Source organism: Haemaphysalis longicornis, unplaced genomic scaffold (genome assembly GCF_048455015.1).
Source record: "Haemaphysalis longicornis isolate Haplotype H1 unplaced genomic scaffold, Haemaphysalis longicornis Haplotype H1 scaffold_4, whole genome shotgun sequence".
Taxonomy (NCBI): Eukaryota; Metazoa; Arthropoda; class Arachnida; order Ixodida; family Ixodidae; genus Haemaphysalis; species Haemaphysalis longicornis.
In genome coordinates this window covers 66,167,884-66,180,918 of record NW_027526361.1, presented here as the reverse complement: position 1 = coordinate 66,180,918, position 13,035 = coordinate 66,167,884, and the positions used below count along the sequence as shown (strand labels likewise).

Sequence of the window (13,035 nt, the reverse complement as noted above, 5' to 3'; positions counted from 1 at the left end):
ACTTCTTGATTAATCATGCTGAACAGAAAAAAAGAAAAAGGGGATCGAAGCTTCTTATTCGGCATTGTAACACAGTACGTATTATTCCTTTGATATACGTTTGTGTTGACGGCATAGCCTACCATCTGACGGGGACAACTGAGGGATAACGGTGACATAAAACACAACTTCGCAATAGAGAGACAAATACTACTGGTTCGCGGGCTTGGATAACTCGATGTTGATATATTGAGTAAGAATAACTGGCATTTTTCTTCGACAGAAATTGCCGTTATATAACATACAACCATCTTGCGCATACGGTATTACACTCACCACCAAAAATCCTACAATTCTACTTGTCATTGAGCCGGGTGCAACGTATACACACCTATTGCCTCTATACTTCATTTCTAATCTCCCTCTCTTCTGTGTTTGCGTTTTATTGATAATTGTATTTGTCGAAACCCTGTTAAGGCTTCTTTTGTCGTCACATAACTTTCGCTACATTTTAAAGCGAAGCTTTAGTGCGCTCACTGATGGCGTTGTACGCCAATGCGCCCTGCAGAAAAGCCAAATTTTGATGACCATGATAATGAATGGTTGTGGGAGAAGGGCAAGAAAAAATGCTCCCAGTGGCCGTACTCGAACCTAGGTACCTCGGGTTATGAAGCGGTCGTATATGTGATTGATCTTTTTCAGCATGGTCGAAGCGAACGCGAAGCAGCAGGTGCCGATTCGCGCAGTACACCCAAACCCAAACGTTAGGCCTATGGAGTGCACACGCTTTAATTGCACACTTTTCCCTAAAAAGCGGTCTAGCGCGAGCAGTCTAGAGTCGTGAGCCTGCTCTCCTCACCCCACGCGGCCTCTTCAGCATTCTTAAGGAGCCCACCTGTTTTGGGTCGAACTGTACGCATTTAAGATGTCCCAAGTTACAAACACCCCACCTTTTACTTCCCCTTCCACCACTTGACGTAGAGTCTTCCTGCCACAATAAAGGCTACCTCCTCCTCCTCTTAGCATTCTAAAAAAGCGGTGCGTACCTCCAGAGTGCCACATACTCGCAGTGTGGGATTGGCCAACCAAGCCATTCATCACGAAAAAGCTTCGTGTTTAACCATCGTCATTGTTAGACGGCAGAGTGCCTGATTTTATGTTATGTAATTCTAAAGTTAGTTTATTTTGAACTGTTCTTATCCAGTAATTCAGCCACTGCGGCAGCTGCTGCACCGCCCTCGGCACTGTATTCGAACCTTCTCTATACTTCTGGCAGACCGGGAAACTAAACCTGTGAGTGGACTAAGAGCGTCCCGTCTCACTTCAAGATCCCTTTTCAATACCACTGCGTCGCCCGGCACTGTCCAGTAGGCTTACATTTGATATGCGCGGGCACACGTGCTTGTGTAGGGAAGTTGGCAAGCAGGGACGTTGTTAACGAAGCCCTCTTCTTGCAGATGTTTTTTGCAAAAACAATAATGCCCCGTATTTAAGCTGTAGCCGTAAAAGAAAGGGGTTCACAAAGCAATGAGATGCCACTAAACACGACCCACTAGTAGCAGTATACGAACTGGCGGTTATATCATGAGCAAAGCATCCATCAGGTTGATTTGAGGCTTACCGGGCCGCTACAATCACGCTGTCCGTTCAGAATCTATCATCGAAAACGACTACAAAAAATACGTAGCTCTCCAGACGTTGTCGCCAGGGCATTATCTTTTTCCGTTCCCCGAGGCTGGTGGTGCGCGCTATTTTTCTCAGCCTCGTGAGAATCCTCAGGCGTCCCATTTTTCGCGTTTAGGACGTTTTCCTTTAATTTGCCTTGCTGTGCTGTTTTATCTAGTCGCTAGTCATCCCTGCTTTTGCGCCTTAAAAGTCAAGGTCAAGTTTGTCTTCCGGACAAGAAATAGAAGCTTCCCAACGAACCAAAGCTACTCTTCGGCGTAACGCTGCCGCCGGAAGTACACACGTAAAATAGAACGGACAAAATATGGGTTTCCAGGAGTGTCACACGACTCAGGCGTGGTCTTCGTTGCTCTTGTTTGTCTTATTTCAGGGAAGCAAAAGAAGAATGTAGTCGCGCCGTTAAACTAGAACTTCTTAACCTTATTACATGCTTGGATTTCACTATATGTTGAATCAGCTACACCAACACATGAAAGAGGAAGTAGTGACACGTTCTGCAGCTGAAACACAAATGCACGCGAGATCGCACACTGGAGCGAAAGGACGTTAAGGAATGGACAAAAATTTGCAAGGCCAAAACCGTTGTGCCTTTAAGCTTAGCGTTGGTATTATCGGCGTAGGTATTTATAAATGTTTGCTACCGGGCAGTGCATGGTAGGGTGTTAGTGAGAATGAAAGCCTAGAAACTTGGCAAAAATTTAAAAGAAAGCGTTTGAGAGTTGAAGACATTGGCCTACTGCGAGTTTCACTTTGCCGGAGGAGCTAACCACGGCGTTAACTAGCACAAGCGAGGCGAAGGAAAGAAGGAAATAAACTTCATCTTCTCGAGCACCCTTAGTAAGGGCGCTTTCTTGGGAAGCTCTGGTCAATGCAACCTTCGCTTTGGACGTCAGTAGGAGCCGAATTGCTGCTCTGAGGTCAGAAAGCCTCGTCTCCATGGCTGAATTAGTTGGGTTGTTGATGCGGGTCAAGAAAGTGGAGCCACAGTTTTGTCCGTTCTGTACGGATCACCGTGCATATTGTAACGATGGTTACGAATGAGGACTGATTAAGGTTTATTTACACGGCAAATGTTTGCCCAGAAATGATGCGCTGCTCGTAGACTGAGAGATGGACCGTCGTCTTCCTCCTTTTCTACCCTTAGAGCGTCTGGCGCTCTTTTTCCCTTTCATACAAGTTGTTTGCCCATGCCGGACCTCAGTGTCAAGCCAAGGCGAAAGTAAAAACAGGAATACCAGGGTTGTTGCAATATGCAGCTTCCTGCCGTGCCTGTGGCAATACTGGAAAATGATGGGGTGCAGTTTGGAATCCGTCCCTCCTTTCCTTTTCGCAATGCGCCGCGTTCATTTCCCTCAAAACACTATTGATGAACGCAAAGCATCGTCGACTAGGGTGGCGGAGAGTATACGTAAATATGCATGAATAGTGTGTTTCCCGCCCTAATGTGGGATGAAACCGTGTGCCTGTCTAATCAGGACGATTATCTGCGCCCCTGGAGAGCAATGCCTTTAACGATGAAGAGAGTGAGCCTAGCAGCGAGCTTGGCTTGCTACTCCGCATGAGCATGAAAGGTGCGAAAATGAAAGAAAGTGGATACACAAAACCTCATACAAACACTAACAAACGCAAATAAGCACACAGAAACCGACAAACGCAGGAACACGCACACAGCACTCAGGAACGCGGCAGCGAAATCGACCGCTTTTTGCTACTGGCTTCCTTGTTGCAAAGCCCACCGAAAGGGAGCGTGCGATATTTGTCTTCTGTGTTATTGGACGACGTTTACTTCTGGGGATGGTTGTGTGCGACTTCCTACTTTGGCCTCTGCCCTTCTGTGACCTTCCACTGACCTTCCTCTGTACCATTACTCTGAATTGGGGAAGGAGGGCGGCTCTAGTTTTTTTCTTTTTTTTAACGCGAAAGCTTACGTGGCCGAACATTAGGTGATTCCGGCGCGCTCGCCTGCCGTGCTCGGCCACGCACTCAGCAGACGCGCATGGTAGCAGTGCCTGAAATCAGCTTTACCACACCAAAGAGCCTCTCCCAACAGTACTGGCGCCGTAGCCAATATTATACCATCTAATTAAAAAAAGGATGGCTTGGACGGTAATAGAAGTGAACTACGTGCGGTGACATTCAAATGATTTGAGCCACACCAAGCACGCACTGTAAATATAAACTAAACGGTGCAAAAAGGACATGTGAATCTCCCTCTTAGTGACCTTGAGGCTAGCTCCAATGTGCGCACGTTACTCCGGCTTTATAAGCCCGCAACACGGCGTTTCTCGAGCCCTCCGCACACGGAGTTGACCATTCATTGCGTTCTAACCATCTAAGTGGGCGTCTTTGCTCGGTGTAACGGCGACACTGGCTGCCTGTGGATTCTTTTTTATCCATTCGTGTCGGCATTTTGTCGCCCTCAATCCCACCCCATCCTCATTTAACCCCTTCTCTGTATTGCACTCGCGGTATGCTTCATTTCAAGCTGGGTGGCGCGGCGATTGGTTCGTGAGGAGACTAGGACCCGCCTCTTCCCGAGCAAGGCCTGAATGAATGAATGAATGAATGAATGAATGAATGAATGAATGAATGAATGAATGAATGAATGAAACTTTATTCCAGAAAAAAATGGGGGAGGGGGGGGGGTGCGGGGCCTTCGAGGCGGACAAGGTCAGAGAAGAGGTGAGTAATCAGGGGAACCCTAGATCCAGGGCTCCTGTAGCGATGGCTCCAGCCTTGGCCCTCTGAAGCAGGTCTACCTAGTCCTGTAGTCAGGTGCTAATTCGGCCACGTTCCTTGACACAGTAGTGGTAGGCTATAGGGAACTGTTTGGGCCTGGGCCTGACTACCAGATTCTGAGGCACGCCCGAGTGGCGCGGAAAAGCGTTGCAGTATTTCCGCTATTTTTGCAGTTCTCTGTCAATTCCGGTGTTTGCACTGCAGTATCTTCGACCACCGGGGTTTGTAGATGAAGGTATTTGTCTGTACTTCTCGTGGGAGCTGTGCCTCCTGGGCCGCGAGTTTATGTGGAGCTGGGTAACAAGAAATTGACTTTTGGTCCACGAAAAGTGTTTCTCCAGATGTTGTTGGTTTGAAGGGGCGGGTGGAGATTTCCAGGGTAGTGAGGTATGTGAATCCTCACACAGGCAAGTTCGCTGATTCGTCCCAATCCAGGCCTTCATGACCTGGAGCCCACGTGATGTTGTAGGTCATCTCCAGTTGATCGGGAGGTATGTTCCCAAGTGTTTTTGGAACTCGCCCAGCTGCGATAAGTCCTACTGAATCCTCGAAGTCTTTTATAATGTTTAACCCGCCGGGGTGGCGCAGTGGCTAAGGGGTTGTGCTGCTGAGCACGAAGTCACGGGTTCGATTCCCGGCCGCGGAGGCCGCTTTTCGGATGGAGGCGAAAAGCAAAAACGCCCGTGTGTACGAGATTTCGGCGCACGTTAAAGATCCCCAGGTGGTCAAAATACAGCCGCCGCCATCAACTACGGCGCGCCTCATCGCCTGCGTTGTGTCGACGCGTCAAATCAATCAATCAATCAATCAATCAATCAATCAATCAATCAATCAATCAATCAATCAATCAATCAATCAATCAATCAATCAATCAATCAATCAATCAATCAATCAATCAATCAATCAATCAATCAATCAATCAATATAATGTTTAGGCTTCGGTGTTGTTTCTCTCCTATCCTTATGAAAAGTAGTACAGCTCAGATTTCAACGTACCTTACCGTGGTGTTTTTCTGCGTGAGCCAGCCCAGCGTCTCGCCTTGCTTGGTAGTTACTACCGAGGTGACCGTTGTGCAATCATAGTTGGCTGAATCTACGTACGCTGTCCTTTTACAGTTGTCGAAATTTCGGTGAAGAAAGTTGACTGGGGCTTTTCGTCTTTCATTGCAGCTTTCATTGTTGGCGTGGCTGGACGGCACCCCTTTCCGCACGCGCCCGTTCTTTCTCTATTGTGTCGCTCTCCGTTTTTTCGGTCACTGTCTGTCCACAGATCCTCTGAGCAAATTTTTGCGATATGGGCCGTATATTGCTCCTCGTTCGTGGGTCGCTGCCTTGACGTCTGTTCATAAACTTGGCGTACAGAAGTGTACAACAGTGCTGTGGCAAGTTAAAACTAATACACAAACGTTTGAGAGCCCCTATAGAATAATGCCAGTAAAATACTCGCACCGATATTAGAAGCACACGTCTTCGCTTCCAGATATATTGTATCCTAAAGCACTGCTGACTTACAAGTGGGCCTAAATTTATGTAAGCTATCACGATTCTCAACGACTGCACTTTTACCTGGCACTGCTATCTTTCATCCACAAATTCCGGCCCAAGAACTCGACTGCACCGTGCACAGGGTTTCTGTTCTCTGGCCGCCTCCAAGGCAACAGCTCGGTGAGAACCTTATTACCCGAACGAGACAACCATCTAGCCACAATTACGATTGTGAAACGCTCGGTATGCACTGCTTGAATGTTTCTGCCGTTGTTACCAGAAACAGAAAGTTTATTGCCGTGCCTCGAAATGAGATTGGCTTTGTCGGCGATTCTCTTAATCATTTCGTCGTCTCATCGCTTCTTCATCAGGGCATATTTAGCTTCTTCTTAGTTTAGGTTGAGCAAATGGTTCAATGCCCAAACGCCGTCTCGTGGAAACACAATAAAGAGGGGATGCTATTTGTTAAGGACAAAAACTGCGCGAAAAGAACGGTACTTAGACGAGAGACAGGATGAGCGCAGACTCTCTTTCGTCTTGTCTCTTTCGTCTTGTCCTGTCACCCGTCCTGTCTCTCGTATTAGTCCTGCTCTTTACACGTAGTTTTTCTTCTTAAAAATGCAACACCAACAAGGTTAACAACAAGCTGTACTCGGATGATACATCAGGAGGCTTACAAAGGTGAAAAAAGCGTTAGGATCTAATAGTAGCAGCGGTATAGATTCGCATCACATGTCTTTTTTTAAGAACGATAGGGGCAAAAATGATAAGGTGGAGAGTATGGGTTGGAGGCGTTGCCACAAGTGACATATCGAAATAGGGGTCCCTAATCTTGGATAATACCATACTCTGAATTCATGGCTTTTTTTATAAAAAAAATAATTTCAAATGTTTATTTTCAGATGCTCTAAAGACAATTGGAAACAGGAAGGACCAGAGTCATTTCGTTTTCATTTTTCGTACTAAAAAAAAGCTGAAACGGCTTAGCCTTTCAGAGTAATTGCTTAAGAACGTCTGGCTGTTACAGCTACGGGCTACTAGAACGAAAATTTAGCAAATTTATAAAATATAGCAGGCTCTTTTGAAACAGAACACACAGACGAATTATATCAACCAAAGATTTCCTATACTTCCATTGACTCGTCTAATTCTAAACAACGGCTGCCAAACGGCTGCCATCGCGTGCTAAAAACATCGAGCGCCAATGCCTCGTTTGAGAAATAGAACCAGTGCTCTACTCCTTCTATGCATGAGACGAGTATACGGCTGTTAATGTCCACTATTTTAAAGGCCAAAAATGGCGTACTATATGACCCCGATACCCATGTGCAGGTACGCAGTCTCAACGGCCGATGGATAGGTCCACGTGGCAGGAGACGTGTATAAACCCTGTTGTAAGCGGCACAACTTGGGAGCCCTTCATAAGACGTCGCTTTTAGGGTTCAGTCAACTCTTCACGCACCATCACCACTTCTATATATCTCCATAGCTCCCAAAACAGCATGCTTATCGTTCACTGGTTAAACATTGAGGAAAGCGACCCTTGCTATATTCCTCACTAAACGGTCGTATTGGTCGTGAATACGCAGTGTTTAGAGGCAGCGAATACGCATCGGCAAACATTACGCAAATGATGGTGCCAGAAGAAAGGATTGGCGCCCCCTGGTTGTTGTAAAGGTTTTGCAACGTCGCATGAAAACGGAGCGTTCGCTGGCTTGTACGGTTGCGGCTCTTTCAATCACGTGCGACTTACCGCTCTCCCACCCCGTATGAATAAACAAGGGCCCCTTGCCTGGCATCAAAGAGGCATGCGATGGCAATACCGGTCTGGAACGTGATCCGTGTGCAACTACGTATGTTTGAGAGCATGCACGTGCTGTTTGTTCAGCAGCGGATTGCACGCATGCCCGGCAGGATAAAGTTTCTGTGCTAGGTGGCCTGAGCTCCGCTGTCTTTTCTGGGGTCTTCCTCTACCTTGAGCCTTCGTAACAGGAGAAGAGCTCCGATTGAGGACGCTCGTTTGCAAAAAAAGGCAAAAGCTTTGCGGAATAAGTTGAAAGGGCTAGCTGGCGGTCAAAATGAGAAGGAAACTTTTTTTAGTAAAGCGAGTTTGTCACATAATGAGATAAAACGCGCTAACACGACGAGGACGAAGAGAGAATACACAAGTACAAGCGCGAACTCTTCGTCCTCGTCGTGTTAGCGCGTTTTATCTCATTATGTGTCACCAACAGGCCCAAACCTCGTCCCTCTTGGAATTCATTTCTAGTACATCGGGCTCTTCTACTCGTCTTCTTGACCCCTCACTGACCATCACGCTTATAGCGGTAGCGACATGCCGCGCGCGTACATTCTCGTTCTGCATTCGAAACGGTTTTCTGCCGGATGACGTCAGGCTGCTATTTGCCGATTTTGCTCCGTCAGTGGGCCATGGTGTCCAAATTTGTAGAATTCTGAAGGCCGAATGGAACCGCCAAGCGCGCTTCTACAGGGACTACCTGTCAGCACAACTGCTCAGCACTCGCGGGGACTGGAAAGCTGGAAGACAACTTCATGAGTGTTTCCGCATTGCAAACCGAACAAGTGAATCCCTCTGGGCTTGCCAGTTGAGGCAGCTAAGAGCTGCCGTCAAGAAGCAGCAGCCGCCAACCAGGTGTGCTGTCCATCGACTGGAGCCCGTGAACCTGCCGCCAGCCGTCGAAGAGGTCCTGTCTTTAGGGCCAAAATTTGCAGTGGAGCCCAAGCGTTCAGCGCCTGAGCTGCTATCCTTGGTGCATCACGTGTCGCGTCAAGCCCCAGAGGAGGAGCAGGACCGCTGCATCTCGGAAGGCGTCGACGTCTTATCCCGCTGCAAGCCTGCTCCGTCAAAGCTCCCGGTAAAGAGTGTTGAAACGTTCTTAAAAGACCACAGCCTCTCCGTTGTTCCCTCTGACAAAGAGGGAGGGTTCCCTATTTTATCCAAGAAATTGTTCAACTCAAAAGCGGACACAGCTGTGACTTCGGTTTTTTGTATTCATAAGGATGCTGTCATTTCCAAATTGGAGTGTCAAGCAAAGAAACTGTGCAAAAAGCTCAATTTGGTAAAAGTAATTGATGGCATATCGAAGTCCAAAAAGGATTTCCTCGATCTTTTTTTCAGTGCCAAAACTCACAAACCGGAAAAACCATTTCGTGTCATTGTATCAGAAAGAAGCACGTGGCAGAACTCGATTGCCCTGTTCTTGCAAGAGAAATTGGGCCTTTTGAGATTTAATGATCCGTTTCTCGTGAGGAATTCTGAAGAGATTTTAGATTTTTTACAGTCAGAACCCCCAAAAGGACTTTGTGCCTTTTCACTGGACATTAAGGACCTATATTATTCTCTGCCACAGGATAAACTGCTTTATTTTATTGAAGAATACATTGACGAGTTCGGTTCTGTGGCCTTTCAAAATGCTGCTGGGGTCTCGGTTAGCGGTTTTTTAGAGCTTTTATCGTTTTACCTGCGTTCCACTTACATTGAGTACGATGGTAAACCATGTCTTCAGAGAGAAGGAACTTGCATTGGTTCATGCATTGCCCCCATTCTTAGCGACTTGTTTTTATCTAAACTAGACAATGGTGTTGCCGGCTTCTTTGACAAAATGAAGGTGATTCGTGTCTTTCGCTTTGTTGATGATTTTTTGTTCCTTGTCGATTGCAAATTTGATGTGCTGGAATCTTGTGCCCTAGAAGTGTTAACCATAGTCAAAGAACATTTTAAACCGCTTAGATTTACCCACGAACTTCCTGTTAACCAGACCATCCAGTTCCTTGACATCAATTTAACTTTTAACCCGGATCATACTTGTTGGACTTATCAGCCGCGGAGCAATAAGCCCCTCCTACCTTACCATTCAGCGCATACAAAATTGGTGAAAAGAGGTATTGCGAGCATGTGTTTCACGAACGCAATCAAAAAAGCATGTGCCCATACCATGACTAAAAGCCTTAGTCAACAGTCGCAAAGACTGTCACAGTCTGCTTATCCAGTCCACGTGCAGATTTCGGTTGCTGAGTCCCTCCTAAAAAAGATACGTGCCGCAACGCGGGAGGAACCAATCACAGCAACAAACAGCCGCCCAAAATTCGCCGTTATACCGTATTTGCACGGTGTCTCCCACAATCTAAAGAAAATTGGCGGGCGAGCCAATATCAAAGTTGTGTTTTCTGCGCCGGACAAATTGACCAAACTGTGTAAAGCCAGCAATCCTTTTAGAAAACCCCCCCTCCAATGTGCCAAAAAGCACGATACAAAATATGTCAAATGCGTGGGAAATGTTGTCTATGAAATACCCCTTTCATGTGGAAAACGGTACATAGGGCAGACGGGGCGCTGCTTGAACGATAGGCTTCGTGAACACTGCGCTAATGTGAGGAATGGGAGTAGCGGATGGCTGGCGCACCACTGCAGCATGTGCGAGTGGGAAGGGGGGTGTGAAGCGGATTTTCAAAAATGTGTTGTAATCAGGAAAAACAGAGAAAAAATAACTCGCGAAATCATTGAAGCAGATATGATAGATCGCTTAAAAGCAAACTGCGTAAGCACGCCTTCTGTATCATTGTCCGAAAAAGAAATTTGTTTTTTACGAGATGTGTAAACGTGCGCATGCGCGATACTTCCTTGTGGTGAGAGCAAGTGTATAAAAGGGGTTCTTTTCCGAAATACATTCTGTTGAAAGTTCGCGCTTGTGCTTGTGTATTCTCTCTTCATCCTCGTCGTGTTAGCGCGTTTTATCTCATTATGTGTCACCAACAGGCCCAAACCTCGTCTCTCTTGGAGTTTGTCACGCTTTATATCAATCACTCCTAACTCGGTGTATTTCCACATGGTGTTTGATGTCTCCGGCGTGCCTTTTTAAATATCACAAATATTACACTGTTTCACACCTCTGGATTGAACAGAATGACGGTTGCGAGGGCGCATAATATAAAAAATGATCACAGAACTGCAGAAACGATTTCTGATAAAGGCAGGTTGGCGGTTTATAGGTATACTTTAGTTCAGCTGAATAAATACGCAAGCTACAACATTTGTCGACGTTGTTGGTAGACACTTACCATGGAAATAATTGCAAGAGATGCGATGGTTTTATGTTGAAGGTATGTTTTGCGCATGGTGAAAGATAATATCAGGCGTTTTCACGATCGGAACAGAACGTCGGAAGGCAATCATCACGTTACCAGAAAGCACGATACCCGAACCTAAGAAAAATTTGGGCCACTGCCCAGTATTGGCCGCGAAGACTTGGCAAATAGCGACGCTGGGGGCCCCACCTAGCTTATTCCTGGTTCGAAGGAGTTTATGAGTGAATGTGCTTCCAGACTCTATCCAGTTTTCTGCGTGGTGTCGTCCTTAGCGTCCCAAAGAGCAATGAAAACTTGGTCATTAAAGTATGTGCAATGTTTGCAGGCCCAGCGGCTGTGCGGTTAAGCTGCAGGAGTTGCGGAGGACACAGCCGAATGAGCGTTTACTGAAATTTTTGAACTCCTTTTGTGCCCACTGTTCGCCTTGTGGGGTCTGGCATGTGGGACACTAATGAAGAATTCGATTAACGTTGTCGCTTGTCAGCCTTTTGGCTTCTTTCATTTTGGCATTAATTTTTCTCTTGGCCCTGTCAAAACTGCTCCACTCGTCGCAGCAAGCAGTAGAGCCTTAGAGCCGCCACCCCGCGACGCGTTTCGAAAGCCGTGCTTGAACCAGTTGCATCGCGCCTCTGACAGATGGCGAAACAGGTTCCGCCCGAGCGGGGCGAAGTTTCTGTGCGCACGTTCGCCGGCCAAACACCACCTTAAGCAGAATCGCTGTTAAAAGGTGAACTGCCGCGTCATACGTCGTAGTTCCTGACATTGTAGTAGCTGAGTCGTTTGTCGAGTTACGTACGTTACTAAGTCATATCCTGCCTGAACCTCCAAAGAAAAATAGCCGTAATATCAGCGGCGGTATGAGATAAAAAGCTGAGTGGTATTTACGAGGTGGGCTCCAACCATTTCGACAAAGAATAGGTAGTAGAGAGCCTCTAAAAGTGTCGTTATTAGTCTGACGGTAACTGTGACAAGAGAGAGGGAATATTAGTGCAACGAGGATTTAAACGACGATAATTTTGGGGCCGTCGCAAAGAGAGAAATGAAGTGGATGTGCTGGAGCATAAGGTAGGCTAGGCTGGGGGCAATAAATGCAAAAATAAGTGCCACAGGGAGAACAATGTTCAGTGCCGAGGGGAATGTGCATTAAAGGCCGCTTCCTTGCGAGTCTGACAGAGGGAAGAACGGAAGGTGCGACGGATTTGCAAGATTATCTTCACTGCATTGTTCTCTGTTTATGTTCTGCTAAGATTTCCCCTTCGTTATTTTGTAAGTATGAGACGATTTTTTCCAGTGTTGCTTTTTTTTTCTGCTAACCCCGGCAGCGTATCGTACTAGAACTTGAGTCGCTGGTTCTGTACAACTCGGGGGAAGCGGAGCCGAGAGAGCGATCCGTTGCATTCCCCGAGCGGCACCATGCCTGACTTGATGGAGTAGGACCCGCGTGGTCTCCGTCCAGGATCGCGTAGTCGGCGCCAGTTGCGCTGGCTATCGCGTTCGGCCTTTCTGCCTACGAGAACATTTTTCACCCTAACGCAGGCGCGGGCCTTAGGGAAAAAAAGAAAAGAAACTCGAGCAAAATAGGCCTATGTGGGTTCTCGCGCACCCGTCGCAGCACATCTTACTGCGAAGGACACCGGCCCTTCATCTTCTCCTCGACCCACAGCAAGTATCCGGCTTCTGCTAAGACCTCCTTGATAAGCCGTCTGCCTATCCAGGTCGTTTGTTTCCTTCTTCAGTCATGATACCCGGTCTCAACATATCTTAATTAACTGACTTTAGAACAATATTACCAAAAAACAATGTTATTTGTTAGGCCTACTACTAACCGTGTTAAATTGAGCTCAGCGTATGTGGGTTTCTTAGTGAGGAAAGTTTTCAATGCTTTTTTGAATTTGCGAATTGATTGGGAAATTTTTATTTCTTATTGTATGGTGTTCCTTGCCGGATTTTGTTGAAAAAGGCTTTTTGTTTGGTGTAGTTGGTATGAACAAAAGGTACAATGAAATAAAGGCACGTTGTTGGCGCACGTGATATAACGCA

General features: G+C 46.7%; 1 protein-coding gene across 1 annotated transcript; it reads left to right on the top strand.

Moving 5' to 3' along the window:
• Positions 1 to 4,293: 4,293 nt before the first annotated feature.
• On the top strand, positions 4,294 to 11,559 carry LOC144179781 (uncharacterized). The gene is made up of 5 exons (XM_077708217.1): positions 4,294 to 4,347; positions 8,496 to 8,765; positions 8,910 to 9,518; positions 9,912 to 10,342; positions 11,550 to 11,559. The coding sequence occupies exons 1-5, from the start codon at positions 4,294 to 4,296 to the stop codon at positions 11,557 to 11,559; spliced, it is 1,374 nt and encodes a 457-aa protein (XP_077564343.1).
• Positions 11,560 to 13,035: the final 1,476 nt, after the last annotated feature.

Bases quoted from the DNA above. Each gene is read 5' to 3' on its own strand.
- LOC144179781 (XM_077708217.1), top strand. From the start codon at position 4,294: ATGGGGGAGGGGGGGGGGTGCGGGGCCTTCGAGGCGGACAAGGTCAGA. The intron at 4,348-8,495 runs GTGAGTAATCAG...TGGGCTTGCCAG, and splicing joins CGGACAAGGTCAGAGAAGAG to TTGAGGCAGCTAAGAGCTGC. The intron at 9,519-9,911 runs GTGATTCGTGTC...GTCCACGTGCAG, and splicing joins GCTTCTTTGACAAAATGAAG to ATTTCGGTTGCTGAGTCCCT.